Genomic DNA, 23911 nt, shown 5'->3' on the forward strand with positions numbered 1-23911 from the left:
CCCAAGGAAATAGAAGTACTTTGTTTTTGTTTTCTTTAAAGATTTTATTTGACAGAGAGGAGATCACAAGTAGGCAGAGAGGCAGGCAGAGAGAGAGAGGAGGAAGCAGGCTCCCCACTGAGCAGAGATTCCCAGGACGCTGGGATCGTGACCTGAGCCGAAGGCAGAGGCTTTAACCCACTGAGCCACCCAGGCGCCCCAAGAGAAGTACTTTGAAAGTGGCTAAGGATTTGGCTAGATTCCAAGTCCCTGAGCAAAATTACAGAATTAGTGCAAGGAAGTTTAGGGGGAGAGGTACGTGGATGGACCTTTCAGTATAGGCCAAAATTTGGGAAATATTTATGTCTTCTTTAAATGCTATTAAAAGGACTTCATAAACTGGGCTGCCATAACAAAATGTCATTAACCGGATGGCTTAAATAACATTTATTTCTCATAGTTCTGGAGCCTGGGAAGTCTAAGATCAAGGTACCAGCCAATTTGGTTTCTGGTGAGAACTCTTTCTGGCTTGCAGATGGCAATCTCCTCAGCGTGTCTTCACATGGGGTGGGGGAGGGGGGGACTTTTTTTTTTTTTTTTTTTTTGGTTAAGATTTATTTATTTATATTAGACAGAGGGCAAGAGAGAGTAAATGGCGGGGGGCAGGCAGAGGGAGAAAATCTTCAAGCAGACTCTCCCGCTGAGTGTTTGACTCAATGCAGGGCTGGATCCCATGACCCATGAAATAGATCCGAGCTGAAACCAAGAGTCAGACTCTCAACCAACTGAGCCATCCAGGCATCCCTGGGACTTCCTCTTCTTACAAGGCCACAGTCCTAACACATTAGGGCCTCACCCTAATAACCTCATTTAATCTTAACTACCTCCTAAACCTACCTCCCCACTGAGTCACATTGGGGGTAAGGGCTTCAACACATGGATGGGGGAGGGAGGGGACACAAGTCAGTCCACAGGCAGACTCCCACTTCAGAATATGCTCTTTTTTTAAAGTTAAAGTCACATTTAATTTTACTTAGCTAGTAAAGTTTTCCAAAACTCCATTCTTCCTTGAAAGAGATGCAGTAACTCACAGATTAGTTAAATATAAACACTATCTTGAAATTCTCTGAATCCTAATGTTTCATGCTAAACCAGGGCTTACTGGGCCCAGTTATAAGTACCCACTTTCCCCCCATCAACTATCTTTTGGGAGTTGACTGGGGTATCTTACTTTTCCTTGGCAATAATTTATCAGCCAAGCCATGGTCTCTTCCATTTTCTTCAGAGGAGCATTTTATAATCAGGTGAACAATAATAATCTGGTATCCTGTGGATGGTATTCTTTTTCATGAGCCCCTCAATGCTTGCTCAGTGGGCTCAGGAATAGGATGGCTCTAATAACAGAGAAAGAAGCCCAAATGAGCTCGACTGCATGTTCCTCCACTTAACATGATTTACCTGGCTGAGTGCCCAGTTTGCCAGCAGCACTAACAATGACCACAGTAAGCCTCCGAAATGGTACCTATACCTTGAGCGGCCCTATGACCCACTTCATGAACAAATTACAAGACCTCTTCGGTATTTCTTTTTAATAGACATAGGATTAGATTTGTTTTTCCTGTACATCATTATAGTATCATCAAGACAATACACCAAGACACTACATTCAGTATCTTATCAAATAACTCATTTCACTATGAGACAAGTAAGGTAATGGGTTAATTTCTATGGGATTTACTGGTCTTTTCAACTACCTCCACAGCCAGAAGCTAAACCTATAGGATGATGGAGGGGCACATTAAAACACTCAGTTATGGCACCAGCCAAGAGAAAACATCTTTGAAGTTTGGGGTACTGCCCTATGGTTTGCAGAGCATGTTTTGAACCAGTGACTAATAATGGGACTGCTTCTCCAATGACCAGTATACACAGATCTGAGTCTTGCTCTCCAGGCTTCTTGTTCATTTGGTAAACTACAACATATGCTTAACTTCTTATGCTTAACTAAGCTAGTTTGTTTCTGTTACTTACAACTTAATTATCTAGACTAATATACAATGCTTGCCCTACCTCCCCTCTCCCTGACCACTCTCCTTCTTAGCAATTACCTGTCCTATCTTAATCCTTCAGTCTTACTGTGATAATACCTGAATATAACTTATACTGTGATTTTAAATGCTGATAGTACCTTGATGGGATAGTTCATCTTTTCACCTCCAAGTACTCCTTTTATAATTTTTCTTCAACATACCCATGTTTTGATGTTGTCCCAAATTTGCATTTATTATTTCGCCATTAACTGATTCTGAGCAGTATTACCATATTAAGTTAATTAAGTTCCAGTTAAAAGCAAAAACATCAGTGTTTTAGCTTATGTATCACACCTTTATTAAGGAAGAAAGTACATGTACATGGCAGGTTTTTCAAATTACTGAGAATAATATGTAAAATATCATATTATAGACAGATACATAGGAACCCCATTTATACTAAAATTTCAAAAACTGACTCTTAGAAATATAAAATAACCTAAAAACAAACATTTATAGACATCATCCTACGTTCCAAGTTTCACTCCTTCACAGTAACAGTAATAGTGAACAAAGAGTACTCTGGGTTCTTTGTATCCAAGAGTATAAAAAACATATGCTCTGGGGCACCTGGGTGGCTCAGTGGGTTAAAGCCGCTGCCTTCGGCTCAGGTCATGATCCCGGGGTCCTGGGATCGAGCCCCGCATCGGGCTCTCTGCTCATCAGGGAGCCTGCTTCCCTTCCTCTCTCTCTCTGCCTGCCTCTCTGCCTACTTGTGATCTCTGTCTGTCAAATAAATAAATAAAATCTTTAAAAAAAAAAAATATGCTCCTTGGATGGAAAAATTGTTTTAAAAAAAAGGAGAAAGCATTTCTCTGGCCTATTTTTAATCCAGTGCAGTCTGAAGCATTTGCAGTCTGGACAGAGGGCATAGAAGAAATATTTTGGATTCCTTATTATTGTCCTCTAATGGGTCAGAATTCTTGTATTGGTGTATCTGTGTTTAGTTAGTTGAAAGGTGTCCAACATTCATTAGGTTTACAGGCTATTTTCACATAGAATGCCCTTCCCTTCCTCTCTTCATCAGATTTCTGAGCATGTTTAATGTCCAGGGTGACTTAAGACTGTAAAGGTTGGGTTAAATAAATAGAGTTCCAAATTACAGTTGACCCTTGAACACCAGTTAAACATGGATTTTTTTTCTGGTACAGTACTGTAATGTACTTTCTCTTACTTAGCAACATTTTCTCTTGTTTATTTTATCATAGAGTATATAATATATAGAATATAAAAAATGCATTGTTTATGTTATTAATAAGGATTTTCTGGTCAGCAGTAAGTTAAGTAGTTAAGTCTTTGAGGAGTCAAAAGTTATACATGGATTTTTGAAATGCATTGGGGGGGTGAGTGCCTCTAGCCTCTGAGTTGTTCAACGGTCAACTGTACTAATGGGCCGCTCCCAAATCTGGACATTGAATAACTCATAGCTGATGATAATATGATTGTTTTAACTGCTTAACAATAAGGGGATGGGCTAGTGTACTGAACCAATGAACATCAGATGAACTTGTTAGTATTTGCTCTAAGAGGGAATGCAGCCTGTCACTTTTAATTCCCACAGCAAGTATGAACTTTTGCACAACGAAAGCAGGTGCTGCAGAGTTCTCAGAAACTTGGAGCAGCAATTTTGGTGAATGAAAACCAAAGTCTTGCGTTATTTCTGTTCTATCACATTTACCTGTTGGTATTTTTTTTAAATCACTCTGAAATGCTACCGACTGATATCCAGAAAAACAAAAATAATATCTAGATGGTAAAATCCTTCTTAAAGCGTATATACTTCCCAACCTTTTAGTATGAACATTTTCAAACTCAAAAACGTTCAATAGTGAAACTACCACCTATGTACCCTCCACTTTAAATTCAACAGTTGTTAACACTTTACTGCATTTGCTCTAATGCAGTAGAGCAACCTGTTTATCTTCATTTTAGATTTTATTTACATTTATTTCAGCAACTCAAAAAGAAGCTGCAATCATGACACTTCACCCATACATACTTCAACAGACATCTCTTTAGAATAAGGGTATGACTTAATGCAGTTATTTTTAATAATAGTTAAGAGTAATCTTTTAATGCAGGGGTCAGCAAACAATGGCCTGCAGGCCAAATCTGGCCAGCTGCTTGATTCTGCAAATGTTTTATCAGAACACACCCACTATATATTGCCTGTGGCTACTTTTGTGCTATGGCAGAGCTGAGTCGTTGCCACAGAGAACATATGGCCCCAAAGGTGTAAAGTATTTATTCTTTGGCTCTATAGGAAAAGTTTGCGAATTCCTGCTCTAATAAACACAAGTGTGAAAAATTTTATAAAATCTTCTTGAGTCAAAAGATATGTCATTTTTGCATGGTAAGTGCTTCTTCCCCTAGTGTATAGATTTTGTAAAGTTGTGAAAGACTTTAGATGTGGGTAGGTGGCTATGGTAGGAAGGTTGAAGAGATGAGAGTTGGACTGATGAAGAGATCTAATATTCACTGCATATGTATTCTGTACAAGGCCCTATGCTAGGTGCTTTATTTTTTTTATTATTTTTTAAAAGATTTTTTATTTTATTTATTTGACAGAGATCACAAGTAGGCAGAGAGGCAGGCAGAGGGGAAGGGGGAAGCAGGCTTCCTGCTGAGCAGAGGGCTAGATCCCAGGACCCTGACATCATGACCTGAGCCGAAGGCAGAGGCTTAACCCACTGAGCCACCCAGGCACCCCTGCTAGGTGCTTTAGACACCATTACGTTTACTGGGATCCTCACAACAATACTGCAAGGTAGACATACTATTTTAGTTTTCTGATGAAGAAACTGAGGCTTAGGGAGTTTAGACAATTTGCCCCAAGTCATGCAGATATTAAATAGAAAAATCAAGAACCTAAGACTGTCTTCAAAAAAATGTAGCAAAATCAGTTAAGATTCCCTAAGAAGAATTCTCAAACATTTTGTGGTCATGTTTCATACATAAAGTAAGTGCTTTGGGCTTCTCTGGCTTCCAGTACAAGACCATAGTAAGATCGCTGGGATCTTTAAAGTATAGCAAGGACATACATAGTTAGGACCAGAAATTTGTTATAAAGAAAAGCACCCCAAATAAGTCTTACCAAGTACTTTAGTTATTTAATCTCTAAAATGGGGGTACTAAAAAGCTTTGAAAATATAGGGCTCGGGCGCCTGGGTGGCTCAGTGGGTTAAGCCGCTGCCTTCGGCTCAGGTCATGATCTCAGGGTCCTGGGATCGAGTCCCACATCGGGCTCTCTGCTCAGCAGGGAGCCTGCTTCCCTTCCTCTCTCTCTGCCTGCCTCTCTGCCTACTTGTGATCTCTCTCTCTGTCAAATAAATAAATAAATAAAAATCTTTAAAAAAGAAAATATAGGGCTCAATATAAAAGTATAAAGCCTTATACTTAAAAAACTAATATACATTAAAAATAATTAAATTTTATTAAATAATATACATTTTAAAAAATAATATACATTATTTCATTTCATATTCATTCATTTCATTTCATATTCATTATTCATAAATATACATTATTTCATTATTTCATTAAGCAAGCATGCCTCAAACTCAACTTGGTTATCTCATTCTTCAGTTTTTTTGTGTTTTTTTAAAAGTAACCTTTACCCCTAGCATGTGGCTCAAACGCACCACCCCAAGATCAAGAGATGCATGCTATACCAACTGAGCCAGCCAGGTGCTCCCTATTCTTTACTTCTCAAATTCTAATATTTATAAGAATCCCCGAAGCTGCATATTAAACACAGATTCCTAGGCCTCACCAGAGATTTCTTCTACATACCTGGGTGGGGTCCAAGTGTCATAATTCAAGGTATTTTTTAATCAGGTGATCTGGCAGCCATACTTTCAGATATAACTGGTGTTTCACAAAACCTATTTAAAATCACCACTTTAGGGGCACCTGGGTGGCTCAGTGGGTTAGGCCTGCTGCCTTCGGCTCAGGTCATGATCTCAGGGTCCTGGGATCGAGTCCCGCATCGGGCTCTCTGCTCAGCGGGGAGCCTGCTTCCTCCTCTCTCTCTGCCTGCCTCTCTGCCTGCTTGTGATCTGTGTCTGTCAAATAAATAAATAAAATCTTTAAAAAAAAAAAACCTGCTGGTGATCAAATGATCATGTAAAAAGGTAGTTTTAAAAAAAATAAAAAAATAAAATCACCACTTTATTATTAAAAAGGAACTTTACATAGCAATTCATGCTATACAGTAATTCAAGTAGTACTGAAACATGTAAGGTAAAAAAATGTCCTCTCCTCATACCTTATCCAGTGGTTAAGTTTTGATGGTTAGCTTTCCAGACTTGAATTTTCTATGCATATACAAACACATATATTAAGAATGATAGGGGCGCCTGGGTGGCTCAGTGGGTTAAAGCCTGTGCCTTCAGCTCAGGTCATGATCCCAGAGTCCTGGGATGGAGCCCCGCATCCAGCTCTCTGCTAGGCAGGGAGCTGCTTCCCCCCCCTCTCTTTGCCTGCCTCTCCGCCTACTTGTGATCTCCCTCTCTGTCAAATAAATAAATAAAATCTTTAAAAATAAATAAATAAATATTTAAAAGAACAGCTTTAAAAAAAAAAAAAAGTGCTAAAATCAGGACGCCTGGATGGCTCCCTTGGGCGTCTGCCTTCTGGTGGAGTCTTGGTCCCAGGGTCCTGGGATGGAGTCCCCAGTGGGGCTACTTGCTCAGGGGGTAACCTACTTCTCCTTCTGCCTACCTCTCCCCCTGCTTGTGTGCTCTCTGACAAATGACTTTTTTTAAAAATGCTGAAATAAGGGGCGCCTGGATGGCTCCGTAGGTTAGGCCTCTGCCTTCAGCTCAGGTCATGCACGATCTCAGGGTCCTGGGATCCAGCCCGGCGTTGGGCTCTCTGCTCAGGGGGCAGCCTGCTTCTCCCTCTCTCTGCCTACTTGTGATTTCTGTCAAATAAGTAAATAAAATCTTTTTTTAAAAATGCTGAAATAAGTATCCTTGTTCACATGACTTTGAGAAATTGTGATTGTTTCTGTAGGATATATTCCTAAAAGTTGACACACAATAACGACTTACCTACCGGTCCGATTTTACAGTTTTTTGGTACTAGCGGGAGACACTCTGTGCGTGCTATTTTGAACGATCCGTCACTGGACACTGATATCAAGGTCCAACGTTCACAACAAAAATATTTGTAAATTAGGTCTGTTTATTGCTCTCTCTGAAAATTCGGCTTATAAAGTTGCGCTAACACCGCCACTCAAGAGGTCAGTTTGGGGAAGTCTGCGTGGGCCTCCACCGTTCTCCGAGAGGCCGGCAACTTGGGCGAGGGCAGGAGAGGGCACACAGCTGCTTCGGCCTGAGGGGAATTGACGCAGGAGGGTAGACCCAGGAGCAGAGGCTCACCGGAGTCCTCCCCAAGAGACGCGGATTCGGTATAGATGAGCTAAGCCGCACTAAGACCATGGTCCAGCCGCCGCCTCCCCTTCTCACTGTCCCCTCCCGCCTCACTCTCAGTCGGCTTCTCCAACTCCCTCCTGGTTTGACGTTCCCGGTTCCTCAGTCCGCAGCTCGGAGCAACACACTAACGCAACTTCAGGACCGGCAGGAAGAGGGAGCGCGCAGCTCTACCTCCATTCTACCTACCTGAATCAACAGCAGTCAGCACGGCCCTGGTCTTTCTACCCCGCCCCTTCCGCTTGCGGCTCACTTCCGGTTCCGACGTCTCGGCTTGGCTGTGAAGAGCTTTGCATTGTGGGAGCTCTTTCCTTTTCTCTCTCCCGGCCATTTTGGCGGCTGCTCTTGGTGAGTGGGTTCCGCGGGGCCCAGGTTTAGGCAGTGTGGGGATCCCAGCGAGTTGTCGTTTGGAGCTGCTATCCTAAACTTCCTGTCCTGTCCTCCGTATGTTCTAGGTTGGGGCCGTCCCGCACCTAAGGCAGGAAGATGGTGGCCGCAAAGAAGACGGTGAGTGAAACGCGCCAGGGCCGGAAGCCGATTCACGTGGAAGACTGGGTCTTGGCCCCGGGCAGGCAGATCCGAGCACCCTGGGGAGACAGCATGCCCACTGGCATGGAGGGGCCCAGGAGGAAGCCGAGTGGTTCTCTCAGGGATTTAGGACCCTAGACTTAGGAGGTTTATTAAAGGGCTTGGCTTCCAGAAAGCTGGATGCTGTTTGAGATGGTTCAAAAACAAGGCCTTAAGGTCCGTGTTAAATGTTTGCTTTGTAGAAAAAGTCGCTGGAGTCGATCAACTCCAGGCTCCAGCTCGTTATGAAAAGTGGAAAATACGTGCTGGGGTACAAGCAGACTCTGAAAATGATCAGACATGGCAAAGCGAAGCTGGTCATCCTCGCCAACAACTGCCCGGCCTTGAGGTAATGGAAGGAACCTTGAGGGTGTGGGTCGCCCACTGTATATTGATCGGAGTGAATACCCAGGAGTGTTAACCATGGGCAGTCTGGGTAGTATGAACTCGGTTTTATGTAAAATTTTGCAAGCAAGCACTTGGAGAAGAATTCACGGTTTCTTAAGTGGTGTTTGGGGCTGACCCCCATCATGTTTTCTCGTTGTGTAAGCTTATCTTCGGGGAAGAAAAGTGTGGAAGAGGGGTAAAAACCACAGAACGTCGAAGTTTGAGGGAAGCACAGACACATGCTTGTATTTCCACGTGTTTTGTGTCCTGCCTTTTTGGTCATTTCTTTAAAAATCATTTTCGAACTCGTTATAGTGTAGAAGAGCTAATACAATAAGATAAAAGTTGAGGCGGGCGGTGGAGCTGCAGGTTCCCAGTTCCCCAAGTGTTTGCTCGACTTCACTGTTTGGAAAGTGTACTTAGTATGGAAAATAAGTTAAAGAAACTTGGACTGTGGAGTTCCTTACGGTACATTGATTTTTCTGTGGTAATGCATAACCTCACAGGATTTTATATAGGGTGTCTGTACATAATTGGCTTTCCTGGAGTACTCCATCCTCCATGCCATCCTGTGGTTTGGTCATCAGGCTTAACCTCCTTTGGTCTTGAAGCTTAACCTCCTATGTGCTTCTCAGCACAGTTACTGGTCATCTTGTTAAATGCTGGTTCTGATATCATGGGTTTGGGATGGGACCTGACATTACGCATTTTTAACAAGCACTCCCACTACTGCTGGTCTGCGGATCCATACTCTGAGTAATGGTGCTGTTCTGTTAGAACTCTTCAGATTTGTAAAACCTTCAATGTCCACCTGCTCAGTTGACACAGAAATGTGTAAGTAACATCACTCCCCATCTAAGATTCAGCACCAGAGAGTAACAGAGATAGCTTATCTTTTAAAGATAACGTGCTTGAATTTGGAACCTTCACTTACTGTTCTGTGCCTGAATGTCTTCATTAGTTATAAAAAATGGAGTATATACTACTTAAGAGGTTGTCCTGGAATTATATGAAGTGTCTGGTGACTAGTGCTTGTTAAGTAAATATTTTTATTTCACATCTTACTCTCTTTTCCATGAGCATAGTTGCAGTGTTAAATGTAGATATTCAGAAGATACTTGATGATTCTTGCTGATACTTACTGATCCCATTTCTTATAGGGGATCAAAGGAAAGGATGGTTTGTTTTGGCTAATGGATATGGTACTTTTTTAAAGAGTAACAACTGGTTTAGTTACTGTTGGAAAGCCTTACCAACATTAAAACTAATGAAGAAAGTGGTAACATTTTATTTGTCAGTCATTTGTGACGGAATTCATCTGCTTGTCTTCCGGTTTCTGAAGGAAATCTGAAATAGAATACTATGCCATGTTGGCCAAAACTGGTGTCCATCACTACAGTGGCAATAATATTGAATTGGGCACAGCATGTGGGAAATACTACAGAGTATGCACGCTGGCTATCATTGATCCAGGTATGTTTTTTTAAAGTCAGAATAATTTTTTTCCTTTATAATGTAATTACAGGTATTCTTTACTATACCAATGTCTGATTCCTAGGTTCAGATATTGAGAATTTGGATAGAGCAAGTGATACCCTGTAGTTTTATTTCACAGAGAATTGATAATGAATATCATTACATTGTAATAGATCTTGTTATAAATGAAATTTTTTTACTTTGAAATGAATTTGGTTTGAAGCACTTACATAATTAGGACCTTGGTAAAGGTGAAATTATAAATGGGGAGAGTATTCAGGTGAAATAGTTGAAGAAAGGAATTCTTACTGGCTGCCTAAGAACAGATAAAATTAAGTTGAGGGAAAGAAGTTCCTACAAATACAGATCATGTTATATTTTGAACTTACAAGTTTTTGATTCATAAAATACTGCGAATATTCTCGCTGTTCTGATTTTGTAATAATCAGGGCAGGCTAAACATTCGCTATATTAAGACCATGCATGTGTCCCCAGGCCTAGTTCTTTCCCTAGGTCTGGTTTTATCAGTGCTGGTGATAAACCACGTCTGATTGATACGATGTATCTTATATGGGAAATGCCTATGACTAGGTACCTGATATCTTGAGAAATGACAGCAAAGCTAGTGTCAGAACTTTTAAAGATAACCATTGCTAATTTGATGATTACCAGTTGTGATTAAATGAATTGTAAAACTACTGTGTTTTATTTTTTAGGTGATTCTGATATCATTAGAAGCATGCCAGAACAGACTGGTGAAAAGTAAATCACGCAGAATTTTTCTTTAATAAAACTGGCCACAGCTTGTTTTAAAAACACAGTATTCGTTGCAGTTTTTTCCTTTATATCTTTTTGTTTCCATACCCTTTCTGAAGATAGGATTTGAGAGGATAAGGCAGTTAGATGTGGTGGCAAGACTTTTGGGTTAAGAACTATATGTCCCAGTGTTTGTTTTCCTTTTTGTAAAGGGAGTGCAAAGTTCCTTTCCTTTACTAGATTTTTTTAAAGATTCCAGTCTTTTAAAAGTGTTGATACTATTGGCATTTTATATTTGAGTATGTTTGAGAGGCAGCAAAGATCAATATGTAGAATTTAACCAGAATTGCAATTTGTAATCCGGCTTAAATCTACAGATTTGAGTAGCAGAGAGGATAAAATGAGATATGTACTCCCCTCCCAAAATTTTGTGTGTCTGAGAAAAGTTCTATTGAGCTTTAACGAAGAAAGATTTTTCCTACGGTGTGCAGTGGTTGAGATAGAAGATCTGTACCTGGAGCGCTTCAGAAGAATCCCAGGTCTTCAATAAGTGCTAAGTCCACAGTTGCCCAAAGTTTGTTTTATATTTTATTCCTAGAAGATACATTGTGAAGTGTGTTTGGTGTTCAGAGTTTGGGGAAACTGCATTCCATATCTTCCAAATATGTCTGACTGGAACCCTTTACCCTCTTTTATTTCCTTGGGGACATTCTCAGGAGTTATTTGGGAAAAAAATAGATCTTGATTTACGGAGTCAAATGTTGTGGTAAAGTATACTCTACACATCTGTGCTGGGCTTTCAGGCTGCAGCTGTGTCAGAATTAACCTTGTCTTTTGGACTTAAAGATCTTAAAGATCTTAGCTCGTAGGCAGTTCAAGTAGTAGATGAGTGAGACATAGGAGATGAAGATGCCATCAGTACACTGTACAGAATGTCCGTGTCCCAGTATTTACTGAACTTGGAATCACAAGAGTCCTTTTTTAATAGCTATGGAACAACCACAAGTGGGTGAAATTCCCAGTTTTGTATAGGAAAGGGAATGGGTTAATACTGCATGATTTTAATTTGTGTCTGAAGTTAATCTAAGGTTGTAGATAAAATTTGAAGAATAGCTGTTACTAACTAGTTTTCTTACTGATTGTTCAGTTAACTTATTATTTCTCAATCTGGGAGCACTAACATTTTTCCATGGGACAGTTCTTTGTTGTGGAGGACTGGATACTGCAGGATATTTCTCATGGTTTTCCATGTTCAAATGTTACCCCATGTTTTCAAAGTAGCATCTCCTGGTTAAGAGCCACAGAGCTGTGGAAATCTGTTAAACGTTCTAAAGTGCTCATATTTTCATATCCAGAGACTAGTATGCCCAAGGTGGTTTAAGATGTTTGAAGTTTGTCCTTGAAAAGAATTGCTTGGTCAGACTGTTGCTGGCCTCTAGTGTTACTAGTCTGTTCAACCGTTGTGAGAACTGTTTGTCTTTGGATTAAGGAAGTTTTGTATGCTTATTTTCTACTTGGTAAATTTTGCCTTTCAAATTGAGCTTGCAGTGATTTGGGTTAGTTTTGGTTTGTTTTTCCCTCCAGGTTGATAAGTTACAATTTAATTTCTTCAGGGGTGGTTTCTGGAGGATACAATATGGCAGGTACCAGTGTACCATTTCTTTGTAATGATTCTGTTGTAGGATTTTTGGCTGCAGGCATTTTAGAATGATGGCTTTTAGGAATTCTGTGATTCGGGCTTCTGTATAGTGATAATACACTATAAAGTCATTGAGCTTTTGCCTTTATCTGTGTTTTTTTGTGTACTCATTGTTTAGGAAGAAAGGAATTTAAAGTTTAGAGAAAAGGAGATTAAACCTCACTCATGCTGGCTTAGGACAGCTGTGAAGAAGTGCCATTAAAATGCTTCCCGAATTAGAGAAAATACTACTGGCCAGGAAGATCTGGGAACGTCTAAGTTGGTATTTTTAAATGTTATTTTCGGATTATAATCAAAGTAATGTGTTTGGCTGGGAAGCTCTAGTACGTGGGAGATGGCAGGAAATTCCAGCCAGCTAGATTTGTTACATACTTGTGCTGAGCTACCTGTTAGGTCTGGAGATAGAAATGTCCCAAAGAAGAGTTTGGTTATTGTGGAGTGTGTTAACTGCAACTGGTATGGTATCATGGCAGGGGCAAAACGTACTTAGAAAAGAAACCAAACTCTAGGCTGGTCTCAAATGCAGTTAGTTGGGCCTTTTGGAAGATCTGGTCCATGGAAAACAATTCTCTTTGCTTTCATATCTTATTTCCAACTGCCCCTTCACACTTGGGCTCCCCCTGTCTGCTGTGGCATCTGCTTTCCTTTCCTGTTGCCCTCCTTTTCCAGGCCTACCCCAATATCCTCTTCCAGTCTAGACTGGGTGCCTCTGAGTTACCATAGAACCTTTTTTATGGCATTAATCACACCTGTTTCTCACTAAGCTAAGGAAGGCCCTAGAGGACAGACTTAACTTTGTATCACATGAGTTCAAACACCAGGATGAATAATGACTTTTAGGGCTTAAACATTTACTTAATTCTCTTTGATAGGCTTGTGACTTTCTAGGCCAGAATCTCATCTTCATCTTGTTTTGGTAGTAGGCCTTGAGCATCTGTACATGTACTATAATTTACTACCTCCTACCTGTTCGCCTCAAAAGAGAATTAAGGAGTAGGAATCTGCCAAAGTACTTTCCTGAGCTAAGGTAAGTAAAGCATTCATTCATTCACTCAACATATACATAAATTACCATCTTTGTATCAGACATCATGGACTGCTGAAGAGTAAAAACATAATGGCTAATAATTGAGTATCTAAAATGATACTTTACTAAGTAATGTACACATTAAGCCATTTAATTCTCTTGACAATCCAGTGAGATCATACTTCATTCCATTTGACAGATGAGGAAATCAAGGCTTGTAAAAGTCACCACAATAAACCTGAATGCAAAACTTTTACACCTAAGACCTGTATAGAGCCAAACAAGGAAAAAGGAGAAATACTTCAGATTTTAGACTATCTTCAAGTAAGTATCTGGATTGAATATGTAAATTTGATTGGTTGGAGGCCTTTGTTTCCTTTGAAGGCATTCTCCCCAACATGAAGAAATCTTAAAAACTGATTAAATGGGGCGCCTGGGTGGCTCAGTGGGTTAAGCCGCTGCCTTTGGCTCAGGTCATGATCTCAGGGTCCTGGGATCGAGCCCCGCATCAGGCTCTCTGCTCAGCAGGAAGCCTGCTTCCCTCTCTCTCTCTCTCTGCCTGCCTCTCCGTCTACTTGTGATCTCTCTCTGTCAAATAAATAAATAAAATCTTAAAAAAAAAAAAACTGATTAAATGTATTTAATAGCTAAAAGTTAAGGGGTGGGGGGGTGCAGTCTAGAGCCACTAGGGGGAGCTGGGACTCAACAGAAAGTGAAGTATAGTTGAGCCAAGGAAGCAGTGCCTTAACTGGGAGTACATCTCAGAAAGTAATGCCATCCCAGGTCAGTACTTACTAGCAAAAGCCTGTTCAGGACCAATTGGGTGACTCAAATACAAATACAAGGTTTAATACTTTGAATTGCAACTTTTATATTTGGAGAAAATCAGATGATTTTTCAGATAAGATCGAAGATAGACGAAGGAGATGTTCTCACTCTACCACAATGCCCTTTGGGAGGACATTCTGATGAAAACACTCATCTTGAAATATTTAAACAAGCTTACTGAAAGTGTTCTGTTTTAAAAGTATCACTTGGCCTTAAATACAGTAGCTTCCATGGGAAAGATGTCATTTTGGGTTTTTTGGTTTTTTTGTTTGTTTTGTTTTAATTTTTTTTGGGGGGTTTGTGTTTTGTTTTTTGTGTTTTTTGGGTTTTTTTGGTTAGAAATTATGGGAGGGGGTGGGGGGCAGAGGGAAAAGGAATCCTTAGGCAGACTCCCCGCTGAGCACGGAGCCACACTAACACCCATCCCAGGACCCCAAGATCATGGATCATGACCTGAGCTGAAACCAAGAGTCAGATGCCCAACTGACTGAGCCACTCAGGTGCCCCTACCTTTGGCTTTTTTTTTATTTTAAAGATTTTATTTATTTATTTGACAGAGACCTCACAAGTAGGCAGAGAAGCAGGCAGAGGGGGAAGCAGGCTCCCTGCTGAGCAGAGCACCCGATGCGGGGCTCGATTCCAGGACCCTGGGATCATGAGCCAAAGGCAGAGGCTTTGACCCACCAAGCCACCCAGGCGCCCCTACCTTTGGCTTTTTAAAATTCAGCTTTGAGTTTTATTATGTGTGCGTGTAGGTCTAGTGCCTTCCCTTTTAAATGTTCTATGGTATTTCTGAGATAGGGATCACATAATTTTATCAGTTCCCTTTCTGACAATGATTTATGTTATTTCCAACGGGTGATTTATAAACTCAACTAACGTTCTTGTACAGGTCTCCTTGTGTGTATGTGCTGAAGGCCTCTAGTTAGATGCCTGTGAGTGCAGTTGCTAGAGTGCAGGCTGGTGTGCCTTTTCAGTTTTACTAGGTATTGACAGATTATATTCCAAAGAGTACGCCTATTTGCATTTTCACTAGTGTACAAGAGCCCCATTTTCTTCATCCTTGCCAACACTGTAGTCCGACACTAATTTTTGCCAAGCTGATTGTTTTAACTTGGGTTTTTCAGATTGCCAGTGAGAGTCGAGGTTTTTTTCAAATGCATATTGACCGTTTCCCACATAACCATACTTTGCATTTAAAGTTAACTGGGAATTTTATGCAGAATACCATTCTCTGAAGTGGTGAATTTTAATACTGTATTAAAAAAATCAACTTATTCAAGTACATATGTTTTATGAATTTATGCATACATCCATATACATATATCAAGATAAAAGTCCAATACAAAAAAATAGTCTTCCTATGGCCAGTGTTCTACAGAAGTAAGACTGCAAACTAATTTAGTCAAAGGAGATCACAACACTAAGGCAGGATAAGGTAAAAAGCAAATCATGTCCACAGTATGTTACAGAATAGCTTGCATAGCTTATTTATTCTCACTTGATAATCTCATTTTAGGGTTCTGAAGGACTTTTTCTCAAATTTATACAAGTTAGTGTTGTACCTTTGCCTTTGTGTTCTATAGCAAACCAGCTTTCTAAGTACTAGTCCTGTTTTACTTTACAACTTTTTAGACTCAATAGCCTGAGCTTTGGGGCTCAAGCTGCTTTCATTGTAACATTTGATACAATGGCATACAAATACATAGCGCATTTCATATCTTCATCTGTATCTCAGGCGGTTTTCCAGGGCTTCCATCCTTTGTGTCATTTCTTCTAGTAAATCTCAAATTAAGGAAGAGGAATCTGAATTGTCTATTTTTATTTACAATCAAATACAATTTGATGTAGCTATGTAAAAATTTGTCCTCAAAGATACAAACCTTTGGTTTTCCCCATTTAGAAAATTTTTTTAACTCTGATTGAAGGTTTATAGTAAGCCATTTAACGCATGCTATCAAGACTATGAATCTCTTGGGGCATCTGGGTGACTCTATCAGTTAAGTGTCTGCCTTCGGCTCAGGTCATGATCCCAGGGTCCTGGGATCATGTCCCACGTCAAGCCCCAGATTGGGCTCCCTGCTCAGTGGGGAGTCCGCTTGTCCTTCTGCCTGATGTTCTGCCTGGTTGTGTTCTTTCTCAAATAAAATCTTTTTTTTTTTTTTTTTTTTTTTTTTTTAAGATTTATTTATTTATTTATTTATTTGACAGAGATCACAAGTAGGCAGGCGGGGCGGGGGGGAGCAGGCTCCCCGTGGAGCAGATAGCCTGATGGGATGCGGGGCTCAATCCCAGGACCCTGGCAGAGGCTGTAACCCACTGAGCTACCCAGGCACCCCAAATAAATAAAATCTTAGAAAAAAGACTACAAATCCCCTTCAGGTTAAATACTTCAACATCAAAGCAAAGTAGTTCAGTTACAAAAAAAAAAAATTTTTTTTAATTTCTTTTGAGAGAATGTGTGTGGGGGGGAATAGGGGGAGGTGGGGGGGAGAGGGAAAGAGAGAATCCCAAGCAGGCTCCACCCTCAACACAGAGCGTGACGTGGGGCTCAATCTCACAACCTTCACATCATCATCTGAGTCAAAATCGAGTCAGAGGCTTAACCAACCAAGCCATCCCTTTTAAAAGTGTTTTTAAATTTTACTCACACCTGTGTTGCTTATAAATTAGTTTGCTGTAACATACCTTTAGGAGCCAGAAGTGACAATTTGGGGAATACAGTAAAGAGAATTGGGTTTTAGTAAGAGATGATGTCACGAGAGTAAAGAGATGGGAGAGTTTTCACCCATGATGCCAGATAATGGCCAAAGGGTAGCAGCATTGAAGACTTCTGACCTATGCTCCTTTACAGATAACTTCCTTAGTCTCTCGTGAAGCAGACCCTCAGAAGTGTGGTGGGAAAGGAGAGAGGCGAGGGGCATTAGAACAAGCATTTGTTTCCATGTAAGCTCCTTAATACCCTCCACCAGTCCCCCTGGCAGAATGAGAACCTAGATTCATCACCTACATTAATCACTGTCAGATTATTTTACTTAGGGGAACAGATTTCCAGCTTTCAGAAAGGGAATTGCTACATCTGTTCCTTATTATATAAACCCATTGGCAAAGAGAGAGTTCAGAATTCAACCTTCTCCCTATAGGCTAGTTGATGCATGTTGAGATAGAGATGAGCCAGCTTTAGTAAGCTTACTATAATTTTAAGTTCAGAGCAACTGGTGATATAAAAACACTGAATCCTCATTTCTCCATTATCTCAAAGCATTCCTTTTATGCGTAATATTGGTTTAATGAATCATTGAGTCTGCTGTTCCCTTGATAAAATGTTTCATCTTAGAGTGCTGATATAAAAAGATCCCAGCTGCCAAACAAACAAAAAACCCCAGTCCTCTAGAAACTACATGCTTACCAACTGTGGCCGAAAGAAAGGTTTGGAATTTAGATGGGAGTTTGAAACTTCATCATTCTACATTCTTTGCCGAGACTTACCATACCTTTGATGGACATCAGACCTGGTACAGATCCTTTTCCTCCCAGCAGAGAGGGAGTTAAATTTTAACTCTGTCTTCTCTTACTTTGCGTACTGACTGGCTGGCCTCAAATGCTGAACCCTAGAACGGCAGAGAGCAACCAAGTTCTTGACCCAAGCTTGCCATGAAGCTTGGCTTGCCCTTGATGTTCAAACACCTAGCAGGTTGCTTAAGAAAAAAGCCTTTCTAGAGTTCACTACTCATGGATTTATGGAAATGACTTCATTTAATACATACCAACAGATAGTATCTGTGAAGTTTGGTGAAATTCTTCATACCACACAGACAAGCACAGTATTAGAAAAGGATATAGCGTTGTGTTAACTTTCTCACTTCTTCATTTGCAAGGTTCTGGAACATGATAAGGTTTTCACATTTGCATTGATCGTGTTTTTCTTCCAAAGGATTTCCTGAGAAAGCACATGAAAAGTGTTCACTCACCTCTATAACCCACCAGACTTCCCAGATGCATAATAATAAGACTGAATCAGCACAGGGAAGAAACCAAAATGAAAGAAATGTTCAACTTTTTCCACACAGCCAGATCCAGTAAATTCCAGGAGAGGGCTGCATGGATTTCCAACACTCAGAGCTGCCGCTAGTGTGGACTGCAGGGAAGTCTACTCCCATTTCTTTCAGCTAATTTTTCTAGTTCTCATTTTACGTAAGCCCCTCTCTTTCCCCCTTTCCTTTCCTCCTTGCAACTAAGTGTCGGCAAGCTAAGAGGCTAGTATCGAGCCACTGGAAGCAATACTGTATTTGGAATTACCTGGAGATTTTGTTGAATGGAAAAGTTTTTGTGTGGACTGTGAAACATTGTCTTCTTCAAACAGATATCGATGTTGCACTGCAAAATTAGAACAGGAAAGTAGGTCTCGGATATTTATGGTGACTGGCTCAGATTCTGTAAAGAGAAAGAAAACTGAAGTCAAACCTGCTTTACAGGGTTGTGATTGTAACAGCCGTCAGTGGTCAGAGTAAGGTACTTAGTATTCCTAGCTGTGGCACACAGCTCTACTTTGGGACATACTGTGGCCAAAGACTGTCAGTAGAGAGAGGCTATTACCAAATATGGCTTAAAGTATAGAGTAAATGTTTCCTATCTGATCGAGGAGAAAAAGCCATAGTTGGCATAATTCAAATCTTACTGACTCACTTTTTATGACTTTTGTCTGGGGGAAATCATGGTGGAAGCATCCACCAAAAGTTCTAGAAACACTGCTTTTTAAAATTTATCTGTTGGCTTTTTAAATTTTACCTGTTGGCTGGTGGACCCTCTTTGGCAGTTCCTCTGCAGGGGAGTCCTGATTTCCATCAGAGTCTTCGAGAGCTGAGGGGGAAAAGATGACCAAAGGGAGTGACAGTCGTCTGCGTGCGTGTGTGTTCCTTAGGGAACGTCCTAGACCAGCTCCCCACCTACCTGCTGTCACCCAGGGTGTTTCAGTTTTATTTGGTAACACCAGTTTCAAAAAGCAATTGGTTTCCAGGGTAATCCAAGACCACGCAGGGACATTCTCTAGTAAGAGAAACCTGGACCCCTTAAGTGCATCTTACTTAAGAATGCCCTCATAAATTCCATACCTAGAAGTTGGGGTGGGAAAAAAGGTCACATTGGCCAAGGACTAAAACTGCAGGGGGACCCCCTCTAAGAGGCATTTCAGCTGAAGGAAACAGCCTAGAGGTGAAATCTTCTCTCCTGGGCATTAGAAAGGCCCTCTCGCCCCATCCCCCTCCCTCTTGTTGCTCTTTCCTTCAGAGGAGTGAAACACATCACTTAGCTTGGGGTTTGGCTGGTGACCGAACCTGGGGCAGGAGTAGCGAGCCAGGGCAGAGCTCCTCTACCTGTCCTGGCACAGTGAGATCAGCACGAAGAGCTCTGGGACAGAACAAAATGGAGGTTCTAAAGGGCTGGCTTGTGTTCTGTAAACAGAAGAACCACTCCTTGCAGCAAGGTGTTCCTTACATTTGAAAGGATTACCTTCCCTTTCCAGTCCAATTACAGGCATCTCCTAAAACGGCACCTCAGCTCTGTGCTGTGTATAATGGTTGTGTCTTAGCTCAATGTTTGTTTCTAGAGGGCTTTTGTGGGGATGAACTGTGCTCCTGTGTCAAAAGATTGATCACACTGCCAAGCCCAGAGCAAGCGCTCATGTAATGCTAGCTGTGAATTCCGTGTTCTCTCTCCTGTTTCCCTTTTTGGGCATAGTGTTTCCAGACATTACTGGCCCCAAACACCAGGGAGGCACTTTTTTGAGCACTTGGGAGGAGCAGGTTGAAAATTGCTCCTCCAAGGGTTCATAGCTGCTCTCCTTGAGGTCAACTACAGTACCTTCACATATGCCCTTCTTTAGTTTTTCGCTTATCTCTCCCATCGTGCTGAAATCTTCGGCATAGAAGAGATGCTTGTCCGTGGGCTCAGAGGCAATCTCTCGTAGTTCTTCCTCAATGGCTTTTCCTACCCCGACAGCATACATAGTTATGCCTACGTTGCAGAGCAAATGAAGAAGAAGGTAATTAGAGCTATGTTCCCAGGGTCTGGAAGTTGCATGTACCATACCTAAAGCCAGGTGCATGTTATGCGGTGTGACTTGAGGGGTCCAGGTCAACCTCCCTTTATCTTTCTGCCATTTTTATTTCGGCCCTATGAACAAAAGAAGGGGTTCCAATGAGGGAAAGGTGAGGCACTAGGGGAGGTTGGGAGCTAGACCACCAACCTGTTGCTCAGCTCTGGGCAAGGTCATTGAACAAATCTTCAACTTCTGCCTGAATTAGCCTTGGGGATAAAGTAGAAAAGAGTAGTATCTTATGACTTATTAAATGGGAATCTCTTCTGGGAGAATTCCAAGAAGCAGGTCAATTTATGACCTTCTAACCTAGTTTCTACTTCTCAAAGGTACAGGATAGGAACCTTTAATGATGGGGCGGGGGGTGTGCAGGGGAAGCTGCATTCTACCTCCTTCTCTTGAAAGGACAAAGCTTTATGAGGAGGTGCTGAGCTGAAAAGGAAAATCTGCAGACCCCGGGAAATCCTCCATGTCAGACAGAAAGAATAAACCCAAATACCAACCTTAGATATCAACAGGGATATGAGATTGCTCCAAAACCTTTTCTAAACAACAGAAATCATTAGACTCCCTTCCTCCATATATGCTCCACTTGAAAGCAAAACACAGTAAGAACTTAAATTCTCCTTCATTTTCAACATTTTTTAGCCTTGATATCTTGTTCTGGCTAATTCATTAGGCTGGATTAAAAAAAATACACGTAAAAGTGGCTCTTTAAGCCAAGGGGCAAGAGTTATGCCTTGTTCTAAGTCTGCATAGGGTCTACTGGCAAGTTCAACATATTTGTCCGGGAGCCCAGTGACTTCATGCAAACTTCCTTAAAAGGATAATTACTATTTTAAGATTGTATTAGCTAAGCATGATATAACTCATTTGAATTATATTGAATTCATTAATTAAATTCATCAGAGGATGTCACTTCAGGTAAATTTTGTTGATTTTAGAACCAAATAAACATCAGTTTCTCCTACCCCCTGCCCTTGGGTGATTGGTGGAAATCTAAATGGGGGAAAGAGGAAGGTAGACCAGTCTCAATGAGGCAAATAAAAGGAGACAAGATACTGTCTTTGGAGACAAGATACTTCTCCCAGTACACTTTAAAAATGCAGGTTAGAGGGGTTCATGGGTTTGATATGCGTCCTCAGGCTATTTTTACAGTTCACTCAGAGGATTCAGGACAGGACACTTTTTGGCTACTATTCTATTGGGCTAGAGGAAAAGGTGTCAATCTGTGAGGTACACAATAACAATAAAATGGCCTCCATCACAAAGAGTGAATGTCAGTGTGAGCCAGCCTTTCTGTGAGGAGGGACGGAGTCCACTAATAGGATTGCTAGTATTTTCTCTCCTTGTTCATTTACTCTCAAGTATTAGTCACACATGGACTACGTGCCAGGCCTGGTCTAGGTACTAGGCCCATAACACCTGAGACGAAGCCCTGGTCTGCATACCTTCTCCCCCCTTACAGCAGTTGCTAAAGTAATGTACCCTCAACAAGTTCTTGAAGAAAGTGGCTTTCAAGCAAACTGCTTCAAGACGTCAAATTTTCTCATTTCCCCCAAGGAATCCAGTCACTTCGCCTTCCTCTAGCTCTACCAACCATCCTAGCTTTGGGGTTTCCTTTTTCTGGGGGCCACAGCTCCTCCGCCACACTTTGCATCTAGGCACAACTAAAGTAACTTCCAGTCCTCCCCTCCCCCACATCATCCATGAGTCCAGAAAACATCAGAGAACAGGCTTTGCTTTCCTGAGTAACAACTGAGTCATGCTCTCTCCCAACATTTTGACTTTCTCAAAAGCTAACTTTTGCCTCCTACAAACACAAGGGTGTTTGCTGTCTTAAGGCATGCAGAGTCGCTCCTGTCCACTGGAGGTCCCACACTGGCCAGGAAATGGCCAGAGACCGCTCGGGTGTGGTAGGCGTAGACTACGCCCGGGTCCCATCATGGCCTCTAGGGGGCAGTGCAGGAAAGGTGTATCCAAGCTTGACGGGCAGCCTCTCCCAAAGCTCAGGGCATCTCTCACTCACCGCCTGGCCACCCAGTGACTCTAAGAACCCTGACCCTGTAGTGACATGCACCACACCTCTACCCCTTATTACCGTTGGCCTGGGCTTTACTGGCCCACTCTGAGACGTCATCCTGAGCCCGTCCATCCGTAAACACGATGGCCACTCTGGGCACCCGTGTGGAGAGAGGTCTGGCCCCTTCCACTTGGGTAAAACTTCTCTCAAACATGTGTTTCAGAGCCAGCCCCGTCATGGAGCCCTTGCCCATGTACTTCATGTGGGCCACGGCTTTCTTCATGTCCTTGGCCGAGTTGAAGTTCCTCAGGGTAAACTCTGTGCGGACCTGCGTGGAATACTGGAGCAGCCCCACTCGCGCGGCTTTCGGGGAGACCGCGAGGGAATCTATGATGCCGGTGACAAACTGCTTCACAATCTCAAAATTCTCTTCTCCAAGGCTCTTGGATCCATCAATCACAAAGACCAGGTCGATCGGGCCTTCAGTGCATCCTACAGGAAGGAAAGGACAGTCGAGATGGCCAAGTGGTCAAAACGCACTTGGAGTAGGAGACAAGCGTGCTTCAGTGGGAGGCAGGACCCCTTCGGAGAACCCCCTGGGTTCCTCAGATCAGACACAGGATGGACAGAAGGGGCTCAGAGAGTCACAATCCATGGTAATTTTCCCATTTGCCTTCCCGGTGGCTTGTTAAATTGATAAAAAGAATATTCCTCACAAGCAAAATCACACAACAGAGGTACAAACTGTCAGGGAAACCAGGCCCACACTGTACTCTGGGTCACTGACAGCCAAGTCTGGGAGGGGCTGTGGGTAGAGTACACTGTAGGGTCTGACAGCACCCAAAAGATTCCTACAACTTCCCTCCAGGAGGGTAACATCACCCCAGGGCTGGCATTCTGACAGACGGCCGACAAGGAAATTCTTAAATTCTTAAATCCATCATCTCTTCCAGCGAAATTTCCTAGTCACTGAGCTGATATTCGTTACTCTCTGTGTCTTCCTAACAACTACTAATTTATTCGACAAAAAACTGGCTTCTTGAGCACCTGCTTCACGCCAGGCAGTGAGCATGGCAGGATGGCAATAGGGACCGAGGCAAAATCCCTGACATGCCGTAGCTTCCAGCCCCACAGAGTCGGTTAGCCCTCCGCACTGCCCACCAGCTACCTGGTTATGTGTCCTTCTCTCTGCTCTGCCAGCTTCTCCTCAGCAAGGACCACTTCTTTCCCCCCATACCTGGCACACAATAGTTGTTCAGCAAACACTTGTGGACGGAGTAAGTGAAGGAGGTGGTGCCCTTTGGGTGCCGTACCTGTAAACACCTCATTGACCCATTCAAACTTAGAAATGAATCATTGCTGGGAATTTTTTTTTAAGATTTTTAAAAACGTATTTGTTTGACAGAGAGACACAGTGAGAGAGGGAACAAGCAGGCGGAGCAGGAGAGGGAGAAAAAGACTCTCCGCTGAGCAGGGAGCCCAGTGCAGGGCTCCATTCCAGGACCCTGGGATCATGACCTGAGCCAAAGGCAGACGCTTAATGACTGAGC

The 23911-nt window shown here is 42.0% G+C and overlaps 2 protein-coding genes and 1 non-coding gene across 4 annotated transcripts in view; 2 read left to right on the forward strand and 1 right to left on the reverse strand.

Annotated features, from left to right (window-relative positions):
• The first annotated feature begins 7756 nt into the window (after positions 1–7756).
• Positions 7757–10752, forward strand: RPL30 (ribosomal protein L30). Its single transcript, XM_047725855.1, has 5 exons — positions 7757–7852; positions 7960–8011; positions 8275–8420; positions 9801–9931; positions 10651–10752. Exons 2-5 carry the CDS (start codon positions 7991–7993, stop codon positions 10698–10700), a joined length of 348 nt encoding a protein of 115 aa, XP_047581811.1. The 5' UTR covers positions 7757–7852; positions 7960–7990; the 3' UTR covers positions 10701–10752.
• On the forward strand, positions 10345–10476 carry LOC125099534 (small nucleolar RNA SNORA72). Its single transcript, XR_007127248.1, has one exon. It is a non-coding gene; the product is annotated as a small nucleolar RNA SNORA72 (small nucleolar RNA).
• A 4717-nt stretch (positions 10753–15469) lies between the features above and the next one.
• Positions 15470–23911, reverse strand: part of MATN2 (matrilin 2) — a 130767-nt gene continuing 122325 nt past the window's right edge. Inside the window, exons 14-19 of one of the 2 annotated variants that reach the window (XM_047725846.1) lie at positions 22440–22853; positions 20104–20256; positions 19033–19104; positions 18544–18621; positions 18086–18184; positions 15470–16023 (exon numbers count right to left, since the gene is read on the reverse strand). In XM_047725846.1, the coding sequence (XP_047581802.1) occupies positions 15968–16023; positions 18086–18184; positions 18544–18621; positions 19033–19104; positions 20104–20256; positions 22440–22853 (872 nt within the window). In that variant the 3' untranslated portion in view covers positions 15470–15967. Of the gene's footprint in view, positions 16024–18085; positions 18185–18543; positions 18679–19032; positions 19105–20103; positions 20257–22439; positions 22854–23911 lie in introns of both variants that reach the window. The other variant, XM_047725845.1, reaches the window with a different exon arrangement.

The sequence above is a fragment of the Lutra lutra genome, chromosome 4 (assembly GCF_902655055.1).
Source record: "Lutra lutra chromosome 4, mLutLut1.2, whole genome shotgun sequence".
Lineage (NCBI taxonomy): Eukaryota > Metazoa > Chordata > Mammalia > Carnivora > Mustelidae > Lutra > Lutra lutra.